The 22,435-nt window shown below is 44.5% G+C and overlaps 1 protein-coding gene across 1 annotated transcript in view; it reads right to left on the reverse strand.

Annotated features, from left to right (window-relative positions):
* The window catches only part of itga11b (integrin, alpha 11b), a 41,585-nt gene that overhangs the window by 15,192 nt on the left and 3,958 nt on the right, over positions 1-22,435 (reverse strand). Inside the window, exons 2-15 of the mRNA XM_040133219.1 lie at positions 18,178-18,289; positions 9,460-9,569; positions 9,134-9,225; positions 8,932-9,046; positions 8,486-8,613; positions 6,907-7,055; positions 6,675-6,819; positions 6,261-6,426; positions 5,528-5,598; positions 3,031-3,175; positions 2,313-2,461; positions 1,002-1,145; positions 530-733; positions 313-443 (exon numbers count right to left, since the gene is read on the reverse strand). Of these exons, the coding sequence (XP_039989153.1) occupies positions 313-443; positions 530-733; positions 1,002-1,145; positions 2,313-2,461; positions 3,031-3,175; positions 5,528-5,598; positions 6,261-6,426; positions 6,675-6,819; positions 6,907-7,055; positions 8,486-8,613; positions 8,932-9,046; positions 9,134-9,225; positions 9,460-9,569; positions 18,178-18,289 (1,861 nt within the window). The remainder of the gene's footprint in view (positions 1-312; positions 444-529; positions 734-1,001; positions 1,146-2,312; positions 2,462-3,030; positions 3,176-5,527; positions 5,599-6,260; positions 6,427-6,674; positions 6,820-6,906; positions 7,056-8,485; positions 8,614-8,931; positions 9,047-9,133; positions 9,226-9,459; positions 9,570-18,177; positions 18,290-22,435) is intronic.

A 22,435-nucleotide genomic window follows, 5' to 3' on the forward strand; every position in this document is an offset into this window, starting at 1 on the left:
ACCCGATGATGGCGCTAGAGGAAAACTCAGAGGAACACCAGAGTTACTACAGTTCATCCTGAGGGGAACATGAACATCTTTTTACAGCATCCCGTCCAATAGATGCAGATCTGATATTTCAATGAAAACCAAAAAGGTCATCCTAATGGTGGCACTAGAGGTAAAGTCAGTATAATGAATCCTCTGGGGAACATGAATGTCCGTCCAAAATTCATCCAACAGTTGTTGACATATTTCAGACTGACATTACCATCCCTAGCCAAGCCGAGCGACTAGCATGACTAGTTGTGTGGTTGTGTGTGATGGTCTGACCAGATGATGACGGCAGCTCCCAGCGCTCCCACTGCGAGGTCGACTAGCCCATCTGCGTTGACGTCCAGAACACCGTGGAGACTTTGTCCGAAATACTGCAGACCCGCAGAAAAACCAGCTGCGGAGAGACGCTGGAAAGACACACACGGACAGTAATTATTTATGTTTCCTGCTAAAATCCATTTAATTTGGCTGCACATGGTTTATCATCTGTTACCTGTCTGTACTGGTGTTGGATGGTTTTGTCCTGACCGTAAAAGATGTAGACCGCCCCCTGGTGGTCGTCCTCAAGCGGGGCTCCGACCACAAGCTCCCTGAATCCGTCTCCATTCATGTCCGGTATCTGGGCCAATGCTGAACCCAGACGGGAGTTCTGAGAGCAGTCAGACATCTCCAGCACCCCCTGCAGGACAAATGATGTCTGGAGGGAGGAGGTGTAGTTTAGTATTCTCTTTCTCCTCCTTCTGACATGATCAGGTACGTAGGTAGTGTTTTGTTGTGGTGTGTTGCTGTTTTGTAAAAACTTCTGGTCCCAGCTAGAAAAAAAAAATGTCTGTGCTTCTTTCACAAATGCATCAACGTTCTTGTGACTTTGACTGGCACTTGGACTTCGGAGGCTCCGCACAGCTAAAACAGACTGTGAGGCTTAACCTTGCGACAGTACGTGTGGTTTGACAGTGTGTATGTACCTGCGGTGTGACAGAGTAGATGTAAACTCTCCCTCTCTCCCAGCCCTGACTGTAGTACATGGGTGCTGCCACCAGGAGAACGTCAGTCTGTCCGTCTTCATCTACGTCCATCGATAACAACTCACTGCCAAAATACGACCCGATCTGTGAGAGAACACAAAACAACGAGAGAAAAGAAAATGGTACCGAAAAACTGTTTAGTCAAGCAGTTTGTTTTGGGTCTGAGCCAGACCCCACTTCGCTCCGTTTGACCTTTTAACGCTTGTTCCAGCCCATTTGCATAGTCCTCAGCAAAGTGTGGCTGTTGCCAAGAGACGAGATTGGTGCCCCCTGTGACATACTGTACGCAGTGAAAATTGGGACAATGCAAAATGTGACCGTCCTTACAGTCTGCAAAGTGTGACTGATGAGCAGCCCTCTTGGTTGTGCGGCATGAGACTGGGCTTACAAACTATCCTCCGAGCCACTGTATCTCCCTGGCATTACCAGCAAATACAACTGTTATCGTGACACGTGCATATGACTTTTCATCCCGTGTGAGAATGGATTTCATTCGGACTACAAGCAGACCATACTACAGTGGTAGTGTTGCGAGTGGTCTCGACCACATTTACATGGATACAGTTTCTTGTCCGTGTGCATTGGTTTTGTTGTAGTAACCGAATGCGCCCCTCAATGGTTCCCATTTGTGTAAAATGGACCCAAGGGCAGAGCCATGTTGCGCAACTTTGCATCATTCAACAACCGTAGTACACACCCGGTGGACCGTAGAAGAAGACGTCAAGCTATCATACTTGGGATGTGCCTATCCACGTGATAAAATGTGACAAGATTGTAGGCTTTCAGGAGTGTATGCACACATTGATACTGAGAAATAAGACACTGGTGTACTCTGACAGGCTGTGGGCTTACATATAAAACAACATGTGCAGGTGTTTATATGCTCCTGCTAACACTAAGATACCAGCCTCCTAGAGTACCCAACCACAGTTCAGAAAAGTGTTCGTATTACCAATGGTTGACCTAAAATGAAAGCGACTTAATATTGATATTTTTGATCCCTATCTATCTTTCTCTCTGTTTATGTAAACCAGATATTGGTGATGATTGATGGTCCTGCTTTCAGTGAGAGCTCATTGCCAGGGGAACAGCTGGGATCATCATGGAGGAAACCATGTGTCCCACACATGTGGATATTTACAGAGGAATATTATCTACATGTTTATAGGTGTGTGTGTGTGTGTGTGTGTGTGTGTGTGTGTGTGTGTGTGTGTGTGTGTGTGTGTGTGTGTGTGTGTGTGTGTGTGTGACCTGCTCTCCCAGCAGTGCCCGCAGGATGGTCAGGTTTCCGGTGTTCTTCAGGGTGAAGATGATGACCTTGCCGGTGTGGTTGAACCTCGGAGCCCCAGCGACATAGAGCTGAGAGCCGCGAGACGAAACGAGCGAACCCACCGAGTAACCTGACACCAGAAAGGAGAGAGAAATAGACCAATGGGAGTCACACACCCGTACTTCAGCCTGTCACTACCTTCACAGCTGTTAAGGATATTCATGGTCTGCGAAGGATGAACCAAAATCATTTTGATGGGTACTAGACCTTTCCTGTATCACCACCATCAGGCCACAGTTCCTACTCGTAGACCAGAACATCAAAATCAAATCTCTTACGTTACCACTGATACTTTTTGACCACATTCATGCTCTCAAGTGGATCGACCTTTTTGATTTTAATGACCGTGTGGTCTTTCCTGTGGTGCTTGCCGCTCACGGAAAAGCTGATCATCACCCATCTGTTATTTGGTCTGTCCAGCGCTGATGTATTGTCAGGTGCTGTGTAATGACCATTGCAACCTACATCAATTTAAAGCGCTTCAGTGTAAAGCTAGAGAAACGCTACTACTTCTCCATTGCACTTGTTACAGTTTATTAAATGCTTTAACTGTCAACGAAATCAATCACTGAAGTCAAAAAGTTACCAGATACAAATATAAGAATAGAGGAAAGTGAAGTACAGGCTCTGTAATTTTACCCAGATAGGCTCCGTGGTTCTTCAGCTCCTCTGGAAACTCATTCTTATAGGAGGATTTTGGAGGCACAACTTTTCCATGTTTAGTTTCTTTCAGCACGGCGCCATTCCAGTCGTAGGCGCCCACCGCGCCGAGCAGAACACCATCCTGAAGGAAACACATGGATTTATATGGAGATCACGGTATTTCTTTTTTTATTGATCATTGTACTTTAGGCATAACGTCTGAGGAAAAACGCAACAGCAGGAGCAGGCTATCTCGTCTCAGCATTTATTGTTGTTGTTGTTGAGTCCATCAGTCGAGTCACTGGTGTGCACTTCTGCAAAATGTAATTTCAGCAGGGTTGTTTTGGTGCTCATATGTCCCTCTGCACTTTATGTTACCAGGTCAAATGGAAATGGTTTTCCCATTATCCAGCTTAAATAACAGCAAAGTTCCCGAGTAGTTTTTACCATCTGAGAGCTGAGCTGAAAAGTACTGTATTTTCTTTAGTATTTACCAGAGGAAACTCATAAGATATCTGCAGTCTTTGACAGTCATCATGGATTTATAGCTTTTAATTGGGGGGGGGTTACAGCATAAGAAGGAGAAATGGAAAATGTAACTTCACGTCAACTACACATGTTCACACTGACTTATTACAAATGTACCAAGAGAAAATATAAAGTCAAATTGACCGACAAGTAACTCATTCATTAGACAGCATCATCAGCGTTATATGGACCCATGGAAGAACGGACAGCAGGTCACGGAGCAGTTCGCTGAACCCAGTGTGTTTAATGATCTTCTCTGATCCTTTCAGGTGGTTTCAGCCCAGTTGTCAAGTCCGCTCCAGAGTTCAGTCGACAGCTTTCACGCCAGCCTAAATGAACCAAACTAAACAGCTTAGGCGCGAAAGCATTGTAATTCTGCTCCACTTAGGGCTCAGAGAGGGGAACGGTCATTGGTGTTAAAGCCACAGTTTGTCATTTGTTTTGTTTTTTTTTGAGTTTTTTTGTCCAAATCGATGTCATCACATTTAATTCCTTCTCTTTCTCTTAAAGTCTCTCTGGGACTTGGCGGAGTTCATGGGTCCCTTTCATTCCGCAGATCTCTTGTCTCTGCTCGGAGCTCACGACCACAGAGGGAGGGAGGGAGGAAACAATGAAAAACTTGTTTGTAATTTTGAATATAATCAATTTAGGGATACTGAACTCGGACCAGCTATCAGCAGCTTCAGTGTCGTCCTGAAACTAATTGGAACCATCACTCAACACATGTGTGCAGTCAGTGACACACTCAGATGAACTCTGGCGGTCGTAAAAGTCCAGAAATGAAAGTTATTAAATCGTTGAATCATAGTCTCAACAGGCCAGCGAGTTGAGGACCACAGTGAATGACCAAATCCTCGGCGATGGCAGCAACACAAAGCATCCCGCCTGCAGGATCTGAGCTGCACATGGACTGACTCTGGATCTGCAGATCCACTGTTAAATGTCAAAAGGCTGCTTTTGTAATCCTGCCGGAGGAGGTCAGACACTGTGTCGTCTGTTTTCCACATCAGTGTGACTGTGACCTGATTTCACATTTTTACCTTTTCATCCCGAAACTGAGGAGCAGGAAACTCTTTGCATCTTCGTCTGCGTTTGCATTATTGTTAATGGATAAGAGTGTAAGTGTTTAAATCTGCTCTACCGTGTGTTGGTGCATGTGATAATGTGTGTGTGTGTGTGTGTGAGAGTGTGTTTTGTTGGCAGCTTTACGATTTGGAAAAACATCTGCTCTGTGTTAAACATACAAAGTTTCCACGACACCAGCTTCACTCCCTGGCGTTGGAATTGATTCAAATGTGATTTTCCCTGGACGAGAAACAACAGAAATATTTCTAGAAGCTTCTCCTTCTGCAGTTTTAGACACCTGTCGGGCCCAGAACCAGACCGATACTGGATGTCTGAGGAGGATACCAATGACGATATTTGAGAATTTGATCTTTTGTGTACTGAGTTTCTGTTCGAAAAAGAATCCATAAAATACAAAACTGCGTCCCGTCTTCTGTTGATTTGATTGGACTGTGATTTGCTTTACTGGAGAACAACTGGAAAATCCTCCGTCAGCATGACTAGAAACTTAAACCTGCCACGTCCCTAATTTTTACAAATAAAAGTGTAAATCGGGATGTTTTCCAGGAGTAAATTGAGAAAAATTGTACTCATCCCTTATCCAGGACGGCAGATCTAATTAACTAATCCAAACCCCTTTCAGCAGAGCTAACTCCCCATTTGGTCTAGATGAAGTTCTGGCGACAGTATGATAATGACCAAGGAAATGACCAATTGAAACTTCAGACTCCAATTTGCATTTTCTGATTTAGAAAGTTGAGCTCATGTAACTTTTTTAGTTGATACACACCATCACAGACCACTTTACTGACGTCAACATTCAAAATCTCTTTTTGAGTGGTTTTATGCTTATCCACCAGAACACCTTATATGAATGTGGATGTAACTGTGAGTTACTCACTTTGACTAAATGCGAGGAGAAACCAGCCTGAGCCATCTGCAGACCGAACCCCCGACCCTGACTGCTGGTTCCTGTAAACCAGACACACGGCAGAGCATGAGATGAGCCTCCCACCGCCAGCTTCATGCTGTCACAGTTCAGTGGGATCGTTTTGGTATTAGCGTTCAATTTAATGACATCCTTTAATGCGAAATTGTCATTAGTACTACTGACCCCACTGAGAATCAACCGCCCACTTTAGATCCGGGATATATGAGTTTTTAGTATTACTATACTAGAACTGTACTAGGACTGTATAAGTACTGCATAAGTACTCTATAAGTGCTGTATATCTTTCATACAACTATTGTAGCAATGTCTATAAAATCTCCGCCACAACTTTCTTGTTCCTAACTGGTTAAACTGAATTTCTGTACATACTTTACAGTTTAAAGTACCTGCATGTTCTTTTTACTACCAAGAGTGTAGCGACGAAAGTCAAAGCCCTATTAGCAAGCCAAACTAAAGGGCAATGTGTTTTTTCTCCGGATTTGGTACATTGGACTTAATGTTCAAGATTCGGAGACGCAGATCCAGACCCATGCCTGCTTCTGCTGAATGCTGAAGTAACAGTTTATTCTGTAAGATTTTAGCCACAAAAAGTCAAGCCAGAATTTTCTAAAGGCTTTCGGTGTGAGTTTATTTCAGAAAAAAAGGGGAGAGTATGGTTTCAACATGCTTAAAGTCGACAGACCTTCCAGAGTGAAAATCCTCTCTCCGAGAGCATCCACGATGTCCTTCAGCGCCGCCTCGTCCGTCACATTGAAGAAGTGTTTCTCATCCGGGTCACTGGCAATGAACTTGATTTCTTTCAGAAACGCTTCAGGGTTGATTCCCCGACGGTTGTAATAACCCAGAACCTGGGGGAGACGCAGAGGAAGATCTCTCAGGAGAGAGGGTACGTGTTTTTCAAGTCCAGAGAACAACTAACAACTAACTTTTTCAACAGAAAGTTTTCTCAGTAAGTGCAAGAGAGGATGGATGGAAGGAAGGAAGACTGAGAGATGAGGATGTAAATTTTAGAGTCCAAGAAAGTTGAACCGGGACCAGACAGAAAGTCAGGATACGTCAGCGATTCAGGGTTGAAGGTAAGGATGCGGGGACTCACAGCGATGGCGTACATGGTGATGTTGTCTCTCTCGCTGTCGCCGACGGCCTGCACCAGCTGAGGACTGTCATGAGATTCACCGTCTGTGATCACGATCATCACCTTTTGAGCGCCGGGCCGGCCACCGCGCAGGAACGCCTCCGACCTGCATAGCAAAGAAAAATAACAGACTGTGTGAGGGCAGGTTACCGTGTCGGGTGTGTTATTCCTGAGGGGGGATTCAGTGTCGTACCGTGCCACGTTGATGCCCAGCGCCGTCCTCGTCTCCTCTCCGCCCCGCTGGTTGATGCTCCGGGCAGCTTCCACCACCTCCTCCACCGTCTCGTACTCACCCAGACTGAACTCATGGACCACCGTGGAGCCGTACTGAACCACACCGACCTGCGGCCAAAACACACCACAGCCTATTCCAAACCTGAAATCCTGCACCTGGAGGTATCACCGCACCACTGCTGCAACATCAACCATTGCTTCCTCTACTTTTGCAGGTTTCCCAGTTCCTAGTTGCATGCTGGGACAGATCTAGACACACAAATCCAGACTACACAATCTCATGCGCCAATCCGGTCTGCTAGAAATTATGTTCATAAATTACTAAATTGTGTGTGGTGCCAGTCACTCCCTGGGTTGTGTTCACAAGCCACGTTTCTTCGATTGAATGAAGGGTTAGATTTATCTACCCCCACCAGACTCACAGGGAGGTGGTCAGGGTGAATGTGGTGTGTGATACAAGAGCCCTGCCTGTGGTTTGGGAAAACCAAAGACCTACGGTTAAGGTTAGAGAAAGATCGGGGGTTTTATTCTGTTTTATTCTGTTAATCCAGACCACGATGTTTTCCAGAATTTGACCAGTTACTGTGAGAATCTCAACAACCCATGAAAACATTTAATAACGCTGTAGTCACCACTAGTAAATATTTTACTGTAAGATCCGATATTTTGGCCAAAGACAAATGTTGTCATGTTGTCAGACTTCATTTAACATCGTTTCCTCTTTATGTTAATGCAAAACAGCCATTACATTTCATTTGACATTACGTTTTCTTCAAAGCACCTTTATTGCTGGATGAGCTCAGTTTTACGTGTTGGACCAATCAGTCAACTATAGGTGTGAGTGTTTAGCTGCATGGTGACGTGACCCGCTGCCTCTGGAAACCCCCTAATGTCATGATTATTTAAACCAGGTATTAGAAATACAAACAATGCTCATTATTTTGTTTTCTTAGCAACTGTTACTTATAAAATTTCTAGATTTATTTCAAGTAGAAATGCATTGGTTTGAATTGCATTTGAATTAGTTTCCTATATTTATGTCCAATCAGAAGCAAAGACCGAAATGAGTTCAGCAAGTGGTGTTTTCCTCCAATCAGGTGCAGGAAGGATTCCTGCTGATGTCTCACAGAAAGACAGAGCTGTCTGTCCCAAACAAAGCGCCAGAATTACGGGAAACAAAAGTTTTTAGTTTACATGTGGGGTCAGAATTTAACGAGGTCAAGGGGTCAGCAGCAGTAAAGGGAAAGGGAAATGTAAATACAAAAGACTTGAACTTCATCTGGTATTTAATAAAAAGCCAACAGCAGCCCAAAATACTGACCTACGCTACCTGACAAACCGAGATTATATATTCCTCGGGATATTAAAACATCCTGAGGAATTTTAGACGAATACAATATAAACCTGGAGGAGAAAAGCTGCCCCTCAGTCCTGAAAATGTATTTTGAAGTGTTTTTTTCTTTTCTTTTCTTTTTTTTGATAGTGCAATACTGAATCCCACTGGACGTGATCTTTTTATAACTTAGTGATGAACCGACCTGCGTCTGACCTGGGCCAATGTAGAACTTTTGCAGGATGGTGATGAGGAAGTCCTGGACCTCATACCAGGGGTAGATGGAGTTAGAACCATCCAGAACAATCACAATGTCTATGAATGTCTCACACCCTGCAAGATAACAAAAAGAACAAGATGGATACAGGGCGGGTGGACGATGGATGGACAGGGATAGATGGATGGATGATGTTGGGACTGATGAACAGATGGATTAAGGAATGGATGAATGGATGGATGGACAGGGATAGACGGATGGATGATGGATGGACTGATGGACAGACAGATGAAGGGATGGATGGATGGACCGTAAGATACTACAGATAGATAGACAGGAGTACGAATGGATGAATGGGTGGATTGATGAATTGATGGGTGGATGGATGGATGGATGGATGGATGGATGGATGGATGGATGGATGGATGGATTACTCTGCAGGGCAGGTGCGATGGTGTGGGACAGTCTGAAGTTTCGTCCCACTCTGGAGCAGATTCCTGTGCTGTACAGGGAGCTTCCACATTCATGAGACCAGAGTGGTCCACAGGTCTGAGGACACATTGATTTCCTTCTGTCAGTCATTATAAATGGAGCTGAGCTGATATAGAGGTAGTCTCTGTGTGTCATGTGACTCACCACAAAGCTGTTGTCCTTAGGGTTGGAGGTCAGCGTCATTCCCAGCCTCATCTTGTCTTTCCTCTCAGACATGTAGTCCAGAGAAAGTTTCCCTGAAAATAAACAAACAGTTAATCCGTGAGTGCAGTTTCAAGTGTGCTGCTACAGCTTCATCTCTGTGAACGGTGTAACGTCAACAATCTTCCTCCAGCATTCGTTGTAGTTTAAGTGTTAATGCTTCAGATGAAAAATCAAAGTTTCAGACCCCTCACATCCTACGGATGGGGGCACTGTCATCCTGTTCCTCCACTCATTTGTCACCCCTCTGTATCTCCCCTGTTGCTCACCCAGGTTGAGTCGGCTGCAGTTTGCAGAGTTTCTGGTATCCAGCGGACATCTGTACACATCACCAGTCTGCTGCTTCCCTGTGGATTCAAAGGGAGCTCCAACCAGCAACCTGGAATATCACACACACACCTGAGGCTCAGGTAATGTAGGACGTAACACACAGTAACGGCCTTGCCCTTCTGACACCAACAGAGGGAACCGGCTGGACCTCAGATAAAACACCCAGATGGTAACTTGTGAGAAAATGTAGTTTAGCTCTCAGTCTGGTGTTTTCTTCTGTCTGATTCAGATTCAGAAAAATGTTACGGTCCATCACAAACTAATGAAAAATGGGTCTTAATAAGCAGTTCTCTTTTTTGTAATGTCTCACTGTCATCTGTCTGGGGTATTAATGTGAGCCAGCCACTCTGGCTGTTGCTTTTCTCTGTCGGTACACGCAGTGTCTAGTTTATCTCTTGTCCTTGGTGACCACACCCGAGCAGCTGATGGATTCATGGGAAACACCCTCCGCTGATCACAGCCTTTCTCCTGATTGGCCGTCGCTCTGTGAATCATAGCCTATTTAAGTTTCTAGAATTACAACATCTGTAAGTTGTGCTGGTGATGATCCTTAGACTGAAATGTTCACTTTTTCACCCACAGTTTTTAACAAACACTCTCAGATGCAGAAAAGGATTCATTACACAACCCAGAAAAATGACATCATGCAGATTTCCCGTGTTATGGGATCGTTTACCGTGACCACATGCTCTTGATTGCACTTCCTGAAAAGCCTAAAGTCAAGTGCACAATCTTTTTCACATTGTTGATAAACTCAAGATTAAAAAGGAAAGAGAGCCAGACTAAAAGTCTCCAGCTGTGCTAGCAGCCCGGTTGGGCTATACTGAGATACAACAGTGCTTCGAGCTAAATGCTAATGCTAGCATGTTAACGCTCACAATGACAATGCTAACATGCTGATGTTCATCAGGTGTAATGTTAGCCATCTCAGTTTAACTTGTTAGCCTGTTAGCATGCTGACATTAGCTAATTAGCAGTAAACACAGAGTCCAGCTGCGGCTGATGGGAACGTCGTTAGTTCCACGGATATCTGGTCAAAAACCAAAGTATTGGACAAATGAAAGTGTCGACCTGATGGTGGCGCTAGAGGAATAGTCAGAGATTCAGCAGAGTCATTCCAGTTCATCCTGAGGGGAAGATGAACATCTGAACCGCATTTCATCACCGTCCAGCCAACGGTTGTTGAGATGCCTGGGCCCCGGATCAAAGGGGTCGACTGATTAAACTAAATTCAAGGCTACATTTACTTGCACAAATTCCAATATTCCTGTGTCATATTTTGCTCTTACATAAGCTTTAATAGACTCATGAGAGATTTTAAAAAAGAGCGGCCAAATTCAAAACAGCCAGAGGCCGAGAGTGGCTACATCTGAAAATGGAAGTCTTGTGTTTTAGTATACTAAAGGGAAGATCTCCCTGACCACTATTTTTAATGTCAGTACAATATTTGTCATTAAGCTGTATTTTTCTCAAGTGACTGGATCATCATACAATAGAGATTTAATCACTGTGTCAGGATAGTTGGCAGTGAAGGAAATAGAGTTCAAAAATTCAGTTCTCTGAAAGTAGAGACAGAAAGTATGTGAACGAGAACAGCTAAACTGTGGTTGCAGCTGTAGTGAAACACAGTGACGCTGAGCAGCAGGAGCAGGATGGGATAGATCAGAGGTTTAACCACCTGACCGCTCCAGCCAAACTGAGATAATGCTGAGGACAACACTGGGTTTGACACATTTTTGTCATGACTCTGGGTCCCAGCTGGAGCTCGCGTAACTGCTGTGAATCCAAGCCGACAACAGAAAGCTGAAAGCTTAGGTTCTCACTGGGTTATTCTAAATTCTAATAAATAATCTCCCTGTTCTGCACTGACTATCACCAAAACCTCTGTGGATGTTCCGTCGTACTTCTGTGATAGGAAACTTTCCCCCGCTGCCCGCAGAGGACAGCCCTCCGCTCTGCAGCAGCTGCTGGAGTGATCAGCGGCGGCCGTGTTAACACAGATCCTGCAGCTACAGTGTCGCACAGCGAGCGGGTTATTAGTGTTAACCAGAGTAAATACCACCACATGTGGCCTGGGCGGCGGTTCTGGGAAGAGGGCTGAGTCACATACCAGAGGAGATGCCATAGTCAAGCACTAACCCTCAGTCTGCTAATGCGTGTCCCGTCCACATCAAACGAGCGGAGAGCGGTGCTGACAAACCACATCCCAAACTGCAGACGGACCAAGTCCACATCCTGCAGCCTGCAGCAGCACACAGCAGACGGAAACCCGCCCCGATCCTCTCACATCACTCAATCACGCTGATCGTTTCCCGAACAGGTGTTGGGATTTAGCTTTCTGGTAAATCCTCAGGAGTAAACCTGCCTCTCCTACCTCTACTTGCCATTTAAGTGCTAATTTCCCGCTCCTCCTATGATGCCTTTTAAAAGCCCTGTAACGGGTGCGGACCTGCATTACTCAGCAGTGGGTTTTAGATGCGGTAGAGAGAACAGTGATGGGGAAGAGGGGCGTATTCTTCTTAATTCTTCTCTGAAAAACACGTTTCGGTCTATTCCCTGCTTCTGTTGGCGGAGACACTGGTCTCTGCTCCTTCTTCTCTGATGGAGCTCAAACCACCAATATACACAACTTTATTAACATGAAGGCATCTATTTTTGAGTTATTTTTCTTAGAACTGTATCATACGTAGACTCTGAGTTTGAAAACAGTTTTAAGATCCTCGTTATTTTATCCTTCACACTGACTGAGGTCTACGATCTACGAGCGCACTGCGCTGCCTGTCGCACGACGTGCACTTTAGACGTGTTGCGGAACATATGATCGAAGCCGACGAGGCCTCATTCTACGAGTCGAGAGGGCGGACGCCCGAATGTCCGGACCTCACTTGCAAAGTGGCGGATCGAACGCCCCCGTTCCCAGGAAGTCCGTGATGAAGTCCACAACTCATCAAGTCTGCAAGGGGCCCAAACAGAGCTTCTGTGGACTTCAAGAGAGTCCACAGACTTGGGGTGCAGACTTCACCAGACCTCACTTGGAAAATTGACACTAATGTTTAAAATAAGTTATGTAAAATAAATAAAAAATAACGGACATATAAAAGACGTAATAATTGAAGACATTGATTTTTCATTTTTGTTGCACAAGGTTACTGATGTCGTGCGGTTTGATATCGCATCCTAAATGATTTGGATTCGTTTTAATCTGGAGGCAAAAGTAGTTTTTTTTGTCCACCTTTGGTCTGAGGATCCTGCATTGGTCGCTAATATCAGTACCGTTCAGAGAACTACTCTGAGGTGAGTTACAGGGTTGTCCCATCTCAAGGTCCAACGCCCTCGCAGACTTTATGCCATGATGCTGAACACGTCACTGTACGTATGACGCAAGTCTGCGAGGCCTCAGCCTGCAAATCCGATGGGCGGACATTGGGAGTCAGCCGTTGATGAACACTGGCACAAAATGGCGGCTGTAGAAAGGAGCTCTCAGTCTTTGATTCTGAGGGACTGGGATCAAAACCCGGTGATTTGTGTTAATGATGTAGCTGGACACGACTTTCCCCTTTTCCTTTTCTTCAGTTTGACCAGTTACGGGTTGATGAAAATACACTGAACTACAAAATGAAGCAAGAAACAAAAAGACTGATCGGTGACTTTTGTCAGCTATTCCGGCTGTTTGGTTGTAGGGCGGCAGCGTTGGTTCAATCACTGAACACTGAACAAACCCGAAGGCAGACCAAACACACTCCGTCACTTAGCCACACACACACACACACACAGATCGCGGCATGAAGGCTGGAGGACTTTAAAACACTGGGCTCCGCTCCATAAACATGTACCGCCGGAGGTTCGACCTCGGATTTAACTGAGGTCAACGCAGGTCAACGGCTTTGACCTCTAACAGACCACAGCAACATCTTCAACCAGACAAACACACACAGCTCAGTAATGGAGGTCTACCGCAGTTCTAGTCATGTTTTCTGCGGTCGGTTTATTTATTTTCTTGATGTGGCTGTAGCTGTGACTCAGGACAATGTAAATGCAGTGGATTTGATTTGCAGCCCACACATTTAGCTTCAGCGCAGGTTTTGGCAGGTAAGACGTACAATTCACACATAGTTTGAAATGTCAATTGTTCATTTAAATTAGCATCTCCACACACACACACCACATCTGCGGCTTGTTTGACAGTACGCTCTCTTCTTGTCTGTGAGTTGAACTGTTTCTCTTCGAGAACCTGTACTCAGTTATATTTGTGCCTGCAGCTGTTACTTCATGTCTGGAATTTTTCTGCAGGATTGTTGTGGTTGTTTAGCTGGATAGATCATTAACTTCTGTGTTTGTTTATTGTGAATGTTAAGACATTTACAGACCCACGTTTACTGATTTTTTGACCGCTCGGTCTGCGCAACAGGCTGTAAACACTGACATATGAACTTATAAAAGCAGGACCTTCGTGAGGTGAGGACCTTCGTTGATGTAACGCACGGTGTCTAAACTTACACTTCCTCCTCCAACCGTGAAACTAACACACTAACAGATCTTAGTGCTCAAGCAGCTCTATAAAGTGGAATTAATCAATATATGTGAATTTTATATGAATAGCGGCCCAAATGACTTAGAGTCATGTAAAACAGGAAGCTCGTAATGACAAAACCAAAATATTCACCTGACTGTTTCCCCAGCTCTACGGGGCATTTTAGCATTTTTCAGCTCATTGTTTTGGTTTTCCGGCAGCAACGTTTCTGTCTTGGTCTCTGTCTCTTTATCTCCAGCAGCAGCAGCAGGCAGCTGTGCTGTACAGACAGGAGGTGTGATTCCATCAAACCTGGTTTCATGAGCATTTTCATTTTACAAAAAAAAAAACGGCTGAGTTGGAATTGTTGGTGTGTCGATAAAAGAAATCACCGAAGCCAGAGAAAATAACGGCAGCTCACATTAGCACATGAAACAAACAGAAATGCCAGATTTCCTCATTTTAAACGTGGTTTTCCATCGTCTGAGCCTTGACTGGAGCTTCTTTTAACAGCCTCATCTCGCCGTGGCCCCTTCTTCTGTGATGGTTTAACGGCAGCGCCCGGAGAATCCGCTCCACCGGCTGTTGATCTCCATCAACCGACTTAGCGGCCAGGATCATGCGTTTATTCCCATTTTCTTTTAGCATTTTTTTTTTTTTTTTGAAATTCTATGAAAATTTGTGCTACAGTTGGACGAAAACTTAGCCAGGGGCCGCTAGAGACCAGCTGGCGATTACTGGACTCAGAGTCCAGCAAACACGGCTCCGTATTTGCTGGATGTGGATTTAGGCAGCTGTCAGTTCACCATGAAAACTTTTGTGTTGATTATGTCAAAAGTGAAAAACAAATAATTTTTCACCAGCTTTGGTTTTTGCCGTATTATTGTATTTTGTTTCTCACGTAGCATCAGAGTTGATGATTAGATTGATTATATTCTGGCCAATCTTGACCTTTTTTATTACCACCTCTGTGTGGTAATATGATAATAAAGTAGGGGTGAGATTATTACAACTTCCAGGGTTTCAGAGTTCGCTGAAACCCCCTTTCTTGGCCACTTGGGACTAGTTAAAACCAGCTGTAAACACAACCCTGACACAATCACCCTAAAAGGGAATGGCAAACAGACACAGCTCAACATGATCATCCTATTAGTCATGTCTGAGTCCACCTGATGAGTCTAGGTCCAGTACCCCCTCTTCTTTTAGCTCTGGTTTTTGTTCTCCACCAGCACCTGAGGGAAACATCTGGCTCTTCAGCTGCTAAATGCTCCACCGTGTTCACCAGCTGGTCTCTGACTGGGTCCGTCTGCCGTTCTCTGCCGAGCAGGTAGCGGACGGCGGCCTTATCAGAGCTTGTTTGATGAGCTGAGGGGAGCTGCAGGGCTGTGGGTCCGTCATTACAAGTGACCCCTGTCACCTACATGTAGTCATTTGACCCACTGTTAATGTAAAAAATATTGATTGACGGGTTACAGCAGTTTTAGGGAAATGCTCGCAAATCTAAAAGAACGTCTTTATACGCAGCCTATTTACCGGAAAGAGCGCATTCTTTAAAAAAAACCCATTTCTCTGGACGTTCTGTGAACCTGAAAATTGGTCCTTTTAAACATACAAATTACTGGCTGAGAGTCATTACAACTAAAAAAAAAAAAAAGCAGGTCAAAAGTCAAAGGTCATAGGACCCTGAGGGGTTATCGGTACAAAAGTTTTTCCCGTGAGCTGCGATCGTTATGAAAGAGAAAACGAGCGACGGAAGACGAGGATTGTTCCGTGGCGGCGAGTCCGTCCCACATCAGCCAAACACCTGAAATGTAAATGTGACCAGGCTCGGCAGAAAAACACAACCCTGCAGAACGAGGATGTCAGTTCCCCCTTTGAAATAACACACACGGGGAGAGCGGAGTGATGGGCTTCCCAGAGGGAGGCTGGGGAATAACAAACCGCAACTCATGGTTTCCAGATCCACCGCAAGACAACACAAATACTTTCCACTTATTTACCTAAAACTTCAAAGGCAGAGAGATTTTTTAATCCTGGAGGAGCTCAGGTTTTCAACACGGCTGAAGGATTTCAAGATTAAGTTATAAAAAGGGCAGCACGGGGAAGCAGGAATGTTGCGCAAGCTCACCTGCAGCCGCAGCCGCAGACGGACGCAAGACGGACAACAGTGCGACCGTGCGGGGGTCAAGGGCGCCAAGGCGGTCCAGCGCTCATTTCCTCCTGCTTCTACGCCTACGGACCGATCGACGAGCCACTCAGACCTGACTTGTTTGGTGCCCTTCTTGTACAGGCTGGGACACTTTCATGTGCGTCATTGTTTCCCAGGTGGCTAAAGAACTAAGGCGTAGTCGTCTGAATCAAGTTGTGAATTATTGTGAAATCCCCGGGGAACTAATATCCGGACAGTGTATCTGTGCGTCTTTGCAAGAAGAATTAGTCTTTCTTAGTCTTCTTTCAAAACATCTGGCTTCTCTGTCCAACATGTGTACACAGCTGTGGTAACAGTAATTCCGCCCGTTCCCGTTATTGTCTTCATTTTTTCATTTCTATGTAATAATCTCACTGTTCTTGTGATTTGCAGTTATATTTCTAAATTAATTCCTGCGCTCTCCTTCTGCTCAGCTGAGACTACTCCCATTATAATTGTTTTACGAAACACATTTTAGGATTTACAAGGGAAACTTTACTTTATAATAATTTTACCATCATTTTAACAATCATTACATCTTGAGGTTTCCTGTGATGCTGGGAAAAGATGAGACAAGATGAGTTACACCAGACCGGATGAGACGGAGGTTTTGCACCATCTGACTAATTTCAGTGTTATCTAATTTTATCTCACCTCATTTCTCCTTCATCGTATCTCATCTGACGTTATCCTAATTTTGTTCCATCTCATCTCAGTTCATCTTATTTTATCTCATCTCACTTCATCTATCTCATCTCGGTTCATCTCATCTCGTCATTTCACTTCATTGTGTATCTTCACTTCATTTTATCCCATCGCATCCCACTTCGTTTTATCTAATCTCACTTCATCTTATTTTATCTCATCTCACTTCTATTTATCATCACTTAATTTAAACTCATCTCGTCTCATCTCACTTCATCGTATCTCGTCTCATCTTCCCTGCAGCAGGTAGCACACTGTTGATTGTGTCCGCTGGTATTTGAGAGTCCAAATGCAGGTTGGAAAAATAAAGATGAGGGATGAGACACCAGACAAACACTCGCAGCAGACCGGTGAAATGCCAAGGACAAACCGTACAGGAGCATTTGAGTTTGCATAAGAGAAAAAGAGAGAGCGATAAGCTATGAGACCACAGGATCAGACCTACATTATGAAATCCTTCGGAGCGGCAGGATGTTATTTATAGCAGCAAGGACTGTGAATATTATCCGAAAGTATGTTGCACTGACGAGACACATGGGTGGAAAATGTGTCATCCCGACATGATCCTGACATCTCAACATGATTCAGTGACACACGACTCAGGGAGGACAGAAACAAACAACCACCGTTCCCAGAAACGTTTCAGGAAAAGGTTTCTGGGATTCGCTTTCCCAGGACATGAAACTTTGCTTTTCGAAGCCACTGTGTCCAATAAATCCTAAAGCAGACGGACAGACAGACATGATCCATCTGAATAAAACGAGTGGGTAATATCTCATTTGTGCGGCTCAGTCGTTTAGCCTAAGACCCGTTGTCTCGCTGAAATCTATCTTTTGGAAATGGGACCCACAGATACCTCAAACAGTGGCCAGAAAGTAGAAGCTCAACCGTGGTGTTATTTTTAAAATTCCACTCTATCACTGTTAAACATGGAAAGATTACATGTTCATAACTTTAGCCATCGTCCTGCACGAGTTCCTTTCTAACTGGGGAGTTCGTTTTCTGCCTGTTGTTGAATTCAAGCGGCTGTTGTTAGTGTGTGTTCCCCGCCACCAGCTGGCGTTTTATTACCGGTCACCGGCACCGGATCAATCACCGCCTTTCATTTTCAACTTTGACGGACATGGATGTGAATTACAAACTGGTTTCTACAGATGTTGACAGAACAGTAAAGATCGGGTTTTATAAATGGAGACAGACCAGTGCAGACTGGTTTCTGGATCTGGTGGATGATTATGGAACTGGGATTCTCACCACTGGCGTCCTCCTGCCTCGTGTTGCTGGACTGTGTATCCAAACTGGGTTTCTTTAGAACCAGAGAAGATCTTGAAGTTCTTTGTGTCGAAGTTGAAACAGAGCTGAGGATCTGTAACACGGAAGAAGACGGTTATTTCAACACTGACATAACATGACATAACATGACATAAGATGCTGTTACAGAAACTGTATTTCTCGAGGAAAGATTCACCAACGTCCACTTTTGAAATTGAAAGCTGCCCAGTATGACCAGTCAAGACGAATTGCCACTACAGACAGCACTGGTTGGTTGGGTTTTTTTGTCTTTGTCAAGCTAAATAGCCACTGGATTCCCAGCTGCTCTAGTTCGCATTTTCTTTTCTACAGCTATATGAGCATGAAATAAACAAGAAATCAAATTAGGATCATGTCCTCTTGGAAAACATGACTCCACCATCACTCTATCGCTGTCTTAGAAACGTAGGAAAGTCTCCAACTGACGACGATGACAAGGAATGTGGAAGGAAAATGGCTTCTGCAAAAGGTAAATTGCACTTCATCACTAAAAGATCTCCTGGACTCAAACTTTCCTCTAAGAGCCCGTCTGGCCTGGAGTCCAGACTCTGTTTCTCCTCCACTTTCCCACATAAAAAGGAAGAATGAAAATACTAAATCACACACAGGTGGTCCCGATGTTTTGTCCTTCCCCGCAGGTATGTGGAGGGACATGATATTGTAAACACCTTCCAGCATGAAAGAACCCGAAACAACGGCCAAACCAAAACATGGAGTCCAAATCAACAGCGCTATAAATAATGGAAGTAATCAGAGTCGTCGGAACGCGTTGTCCGATTGGGTAATGTTAACGGGCCGATATACATATAGCTGAAGAAGTGGTCCAGACTGACAATGCATCGCCAGATGAATGACTGGACCTGCCGACTGGGACCTGCAGCCTAGCAAACGAACTTCAACAGAAATCAGATCCTTTTACATTTTCACAAATTAACTAACCAATGTATGTTATTCACAGCTAGTCATCTTTACCTACGGTATCCAGCTTGCCACTTAGTCGGTTAGTCAACTACAGTATCTCATTAGTCACAGTAACTAGCTAGTTAGCTAGTTAGCTAGTTAGTTACACACACAGACATTCAGCTTACAGTTTATTGGGTCGGCTTAACTGAAACTAGTCTGATCCGGCAGTCCTGCAATAAATCCTCCTTCAGGAAGGTTCTAACGTTCGGTTTTGGGCGAACAGCAACAACAACAAACTGCAGCCTCCAGATCGATCAGAGTGATCGATCAGAGTGATCTGCAGTTAACCGGCACGTTTCGGTTTTCGTCTTAGAACTCAGAGACAATGAGAAGCATCGACCTGTTTGTCTTTACCCACACTGAACTGTCAGAACCGAGACGTGATGCGTAGAAGTTGCAGACCCTCCAGTTTAGCCATCGTCATGTTCCCTCAGTTTGAGTTACTTTAACCAGGAAGTTGACACCAATGGAATCTGTCCAAAACTAGACACGTGGAAGTGTTGAGATTAATCAGGCATCTTCACGAGCTTCACAGAGGGAAGAGGCTCCTCACTGTACCCATACACCTCCCCTCCTCTTCCTCTATCCTCCGTCTCCTGCACCGACCGGCTCCGGAGCTTCCTCTGGTTTCAATTAAGGTCTTTATCGGGAGGTCAGTTGACAGGAGGACGGATGGAGGGCTGCAAGGCCGAAAAAACGAGATGATACGGGATGACGAAAAAGACATCGCTGCTCTTTTCCAACTTTATTTTCCACGACAGGAAATGGTGAGTAGTTGGGGAAAGGAGGGAAGAGATGATTTCATCCCTTCAACAGAAGTGCAATAAGTCACATTTAATATTTATCATCCAAATAAACGAGGATAAGATTGATCAATTGTTAGCGAGGAAAATCCATGGCGTTCTTCCCCCCTCAGATCACGGCAATGACTCTTTGTGTGGCATACCGAGAGGTAAGTCAAAAAACAGTGTCTTCATTTTTCATTCCTCGTGGTTTCGTGCCCAGAGCTCCAGTGACCTTCCAACTTTTTCAGCTTTTTCTCCTCAGCTCAAGCTGCGCTCCAGGAGCTGTCATTCTCTCTGAAATAAGAGCTCAGTGTGGAGCAGCTGAGGAGAGAAGTTTATATCCTACAGAAAAACACAAAGTACACCAAGGACACGTCACGTTTCATTTCTGAGACCATAACCTGTTTCATCTATTCCTGGGGTACATCTGGACACTGCTGTTATTCTGTTGATTGTTTTCTGTTTATTTCTACACAGACGGATGCTCGTCCGCATCGAAAGGAGCCAGTTGATGTGGTTCGGGCATGTGTTCAGGATGCCTCCCGGGCACCTCCCATTGGAGGTTTTTTCCCGGGCACGTCCGACTGGTAAGAGGCCCCGGGTGGACCCAGAACATACTGGAGAGACTACACTTCTGGAAAGGACCTCCAGGTCCCCCAGGAGGAGCTGGAGAGCGTTGCTGGGAAGAGGGACGTTTGGAGTACCTCGCATAACCTGATGCAACCACTGACTGACTCCGGATAAGCGGCAGAAAATGGAGGGACGGATGGATGGAAACTGAATCTCTGACGTCCATGTTCGATGTTCCTGCTCATAATTCTGCCAAACACAGTTTTAAATGTCAGCTTTGTTTCGGTGTTTGCCCCAGTGATTTTTCCAGTTTCATTCTACAGTATTTTCTTTGAGTGTCTTGTATCCAGCCTAATTTACCTCCTTTGATTTCATTTAATCTTAAAGGAGAACTCCAGTGGTTTTCCTCATCGGCGTGTGTTTCCAGGTGTTGGGCGGTACAGCTGCATATGTGTAGACGGTAGCGTAAAGCCTTCGGTGTCTCCGGAGGGAGCTGTGTGAAGTCTGATAAATGTCCCTGAGGACCACAAGTTAGAAAATGAAAAAAAAGTGGCCTCACCAGGCGTCTCATCTTGTTAGGTCTCATCCAATCTCATCTCATCTCGTATCATCTCTTCTCATGCCAGCTCAACTCTTCTGATCTTAGATCAACTTGTCTCATCTCATCTCTCATTATAATTTGATATTTTCTGTAAAAAGTTGTTAAAGGTTTACTCCTCATTTTATCTGAACCAAACTCATCTCACCTGATCTTGACTATTTTCATTTCATGCGATCTTAAATATTCCTCTAATCTCATTTAAAATTATTTTGTCTTATCCCAACTTGTCTCATCTCATTTCAACTCATCTTGCAAAAACTTTAAGAGAAGTTGTCCTCAGTTTCGCTCTCCTTGTTTAGTCTCATCTGGTTTTATCTGATTTGGTTTTCATCTCACCTCGTCTCTTCTAATCTAAGCTACATTCATTGGAAGAATTTTTCATCTCATCTCCAATACGGCCTAATTCATATGACTAGATCTATGTGATCCAACCTAATGTATCTCATCTCATCTAAATTTGTCTCATTTGAATCTTGTTTAGTCTCATCAGATCTCATCTCATTTTGTCTAACTCAGCGTACTGTCACCTTATCGTGTCTGATGTAAACTTAATCCCTTAAACTTTGTGGTATGTCATATCCTTTCTTGTAATCTCAATTCATCTCATCTGATCTCATCTCATCGGTTTGGATACCCTGTACTGTAATGTCTATTGATCCGATCTGAGTTAATGTGAATCAGTCTAATCTCTCTAGTGTGACTTTGCCTAATCTCATCTCATTGTATCTCATCTCACGCCGAGACCTGTTTGTCTCACTTTGTTTCAATCAACGTTTTTTTTTAATCGCATCTCATTTTGTTCTCAGCTCATATCTTCTCATTTGATGTCAAGTTATTTCATTTTAACTCATCTTGTGTTGTTTTGTTTCAGCCATTTGCGCCTCAACCGATTAAATCCGGTCTCAGTTCATCAGCCTTGATCGTCATAACTGAAAGTGCTTCTGCGTTAATGGCCTTGAGCGGGACACTGATTTCCTGACATTCTCTGATCCTCTGACACCACCGTGATCTTCTGACGTTGCGATTGTTGCCTGTCTGCTGAGGTATTTCCTGAGTGCTCCGGTTTGTCTCCTCCAGCTGTGTATACGACCTGAGCGCTAGGAAAACTCAGCGGGCCGTTTGGATTTGCTTGCCGGCCAAGGCAGCGATGATGAATTTGGCTGGTGAGGACAGAAATGAAAGGCCCTTGAAAAGAGAGGAATAATGGGTAAATTGTCTCCGTCTTTAAGTTGTGTTTGTTTCCTCTTGGCCTCTAGGAATTTGCTCCTGTCTGAGCTGAGCC

This window comes from Xiphias gladius, chromosome 8 (genome assembly GCF_016859285.1).
Source record: "Xiphias gladius isolate SHS-SW01 ecotype Sanya breed wild chromosome 8, ASM1685928v1, whole genome shotgun sequence".
Classification (NCBI taxonomy): Eukaryota; Metazoa; Chordata; class Actinopteri; order Istiophoriformes; family Xiphiidae; genus Xiphias; species Xiphias gladius.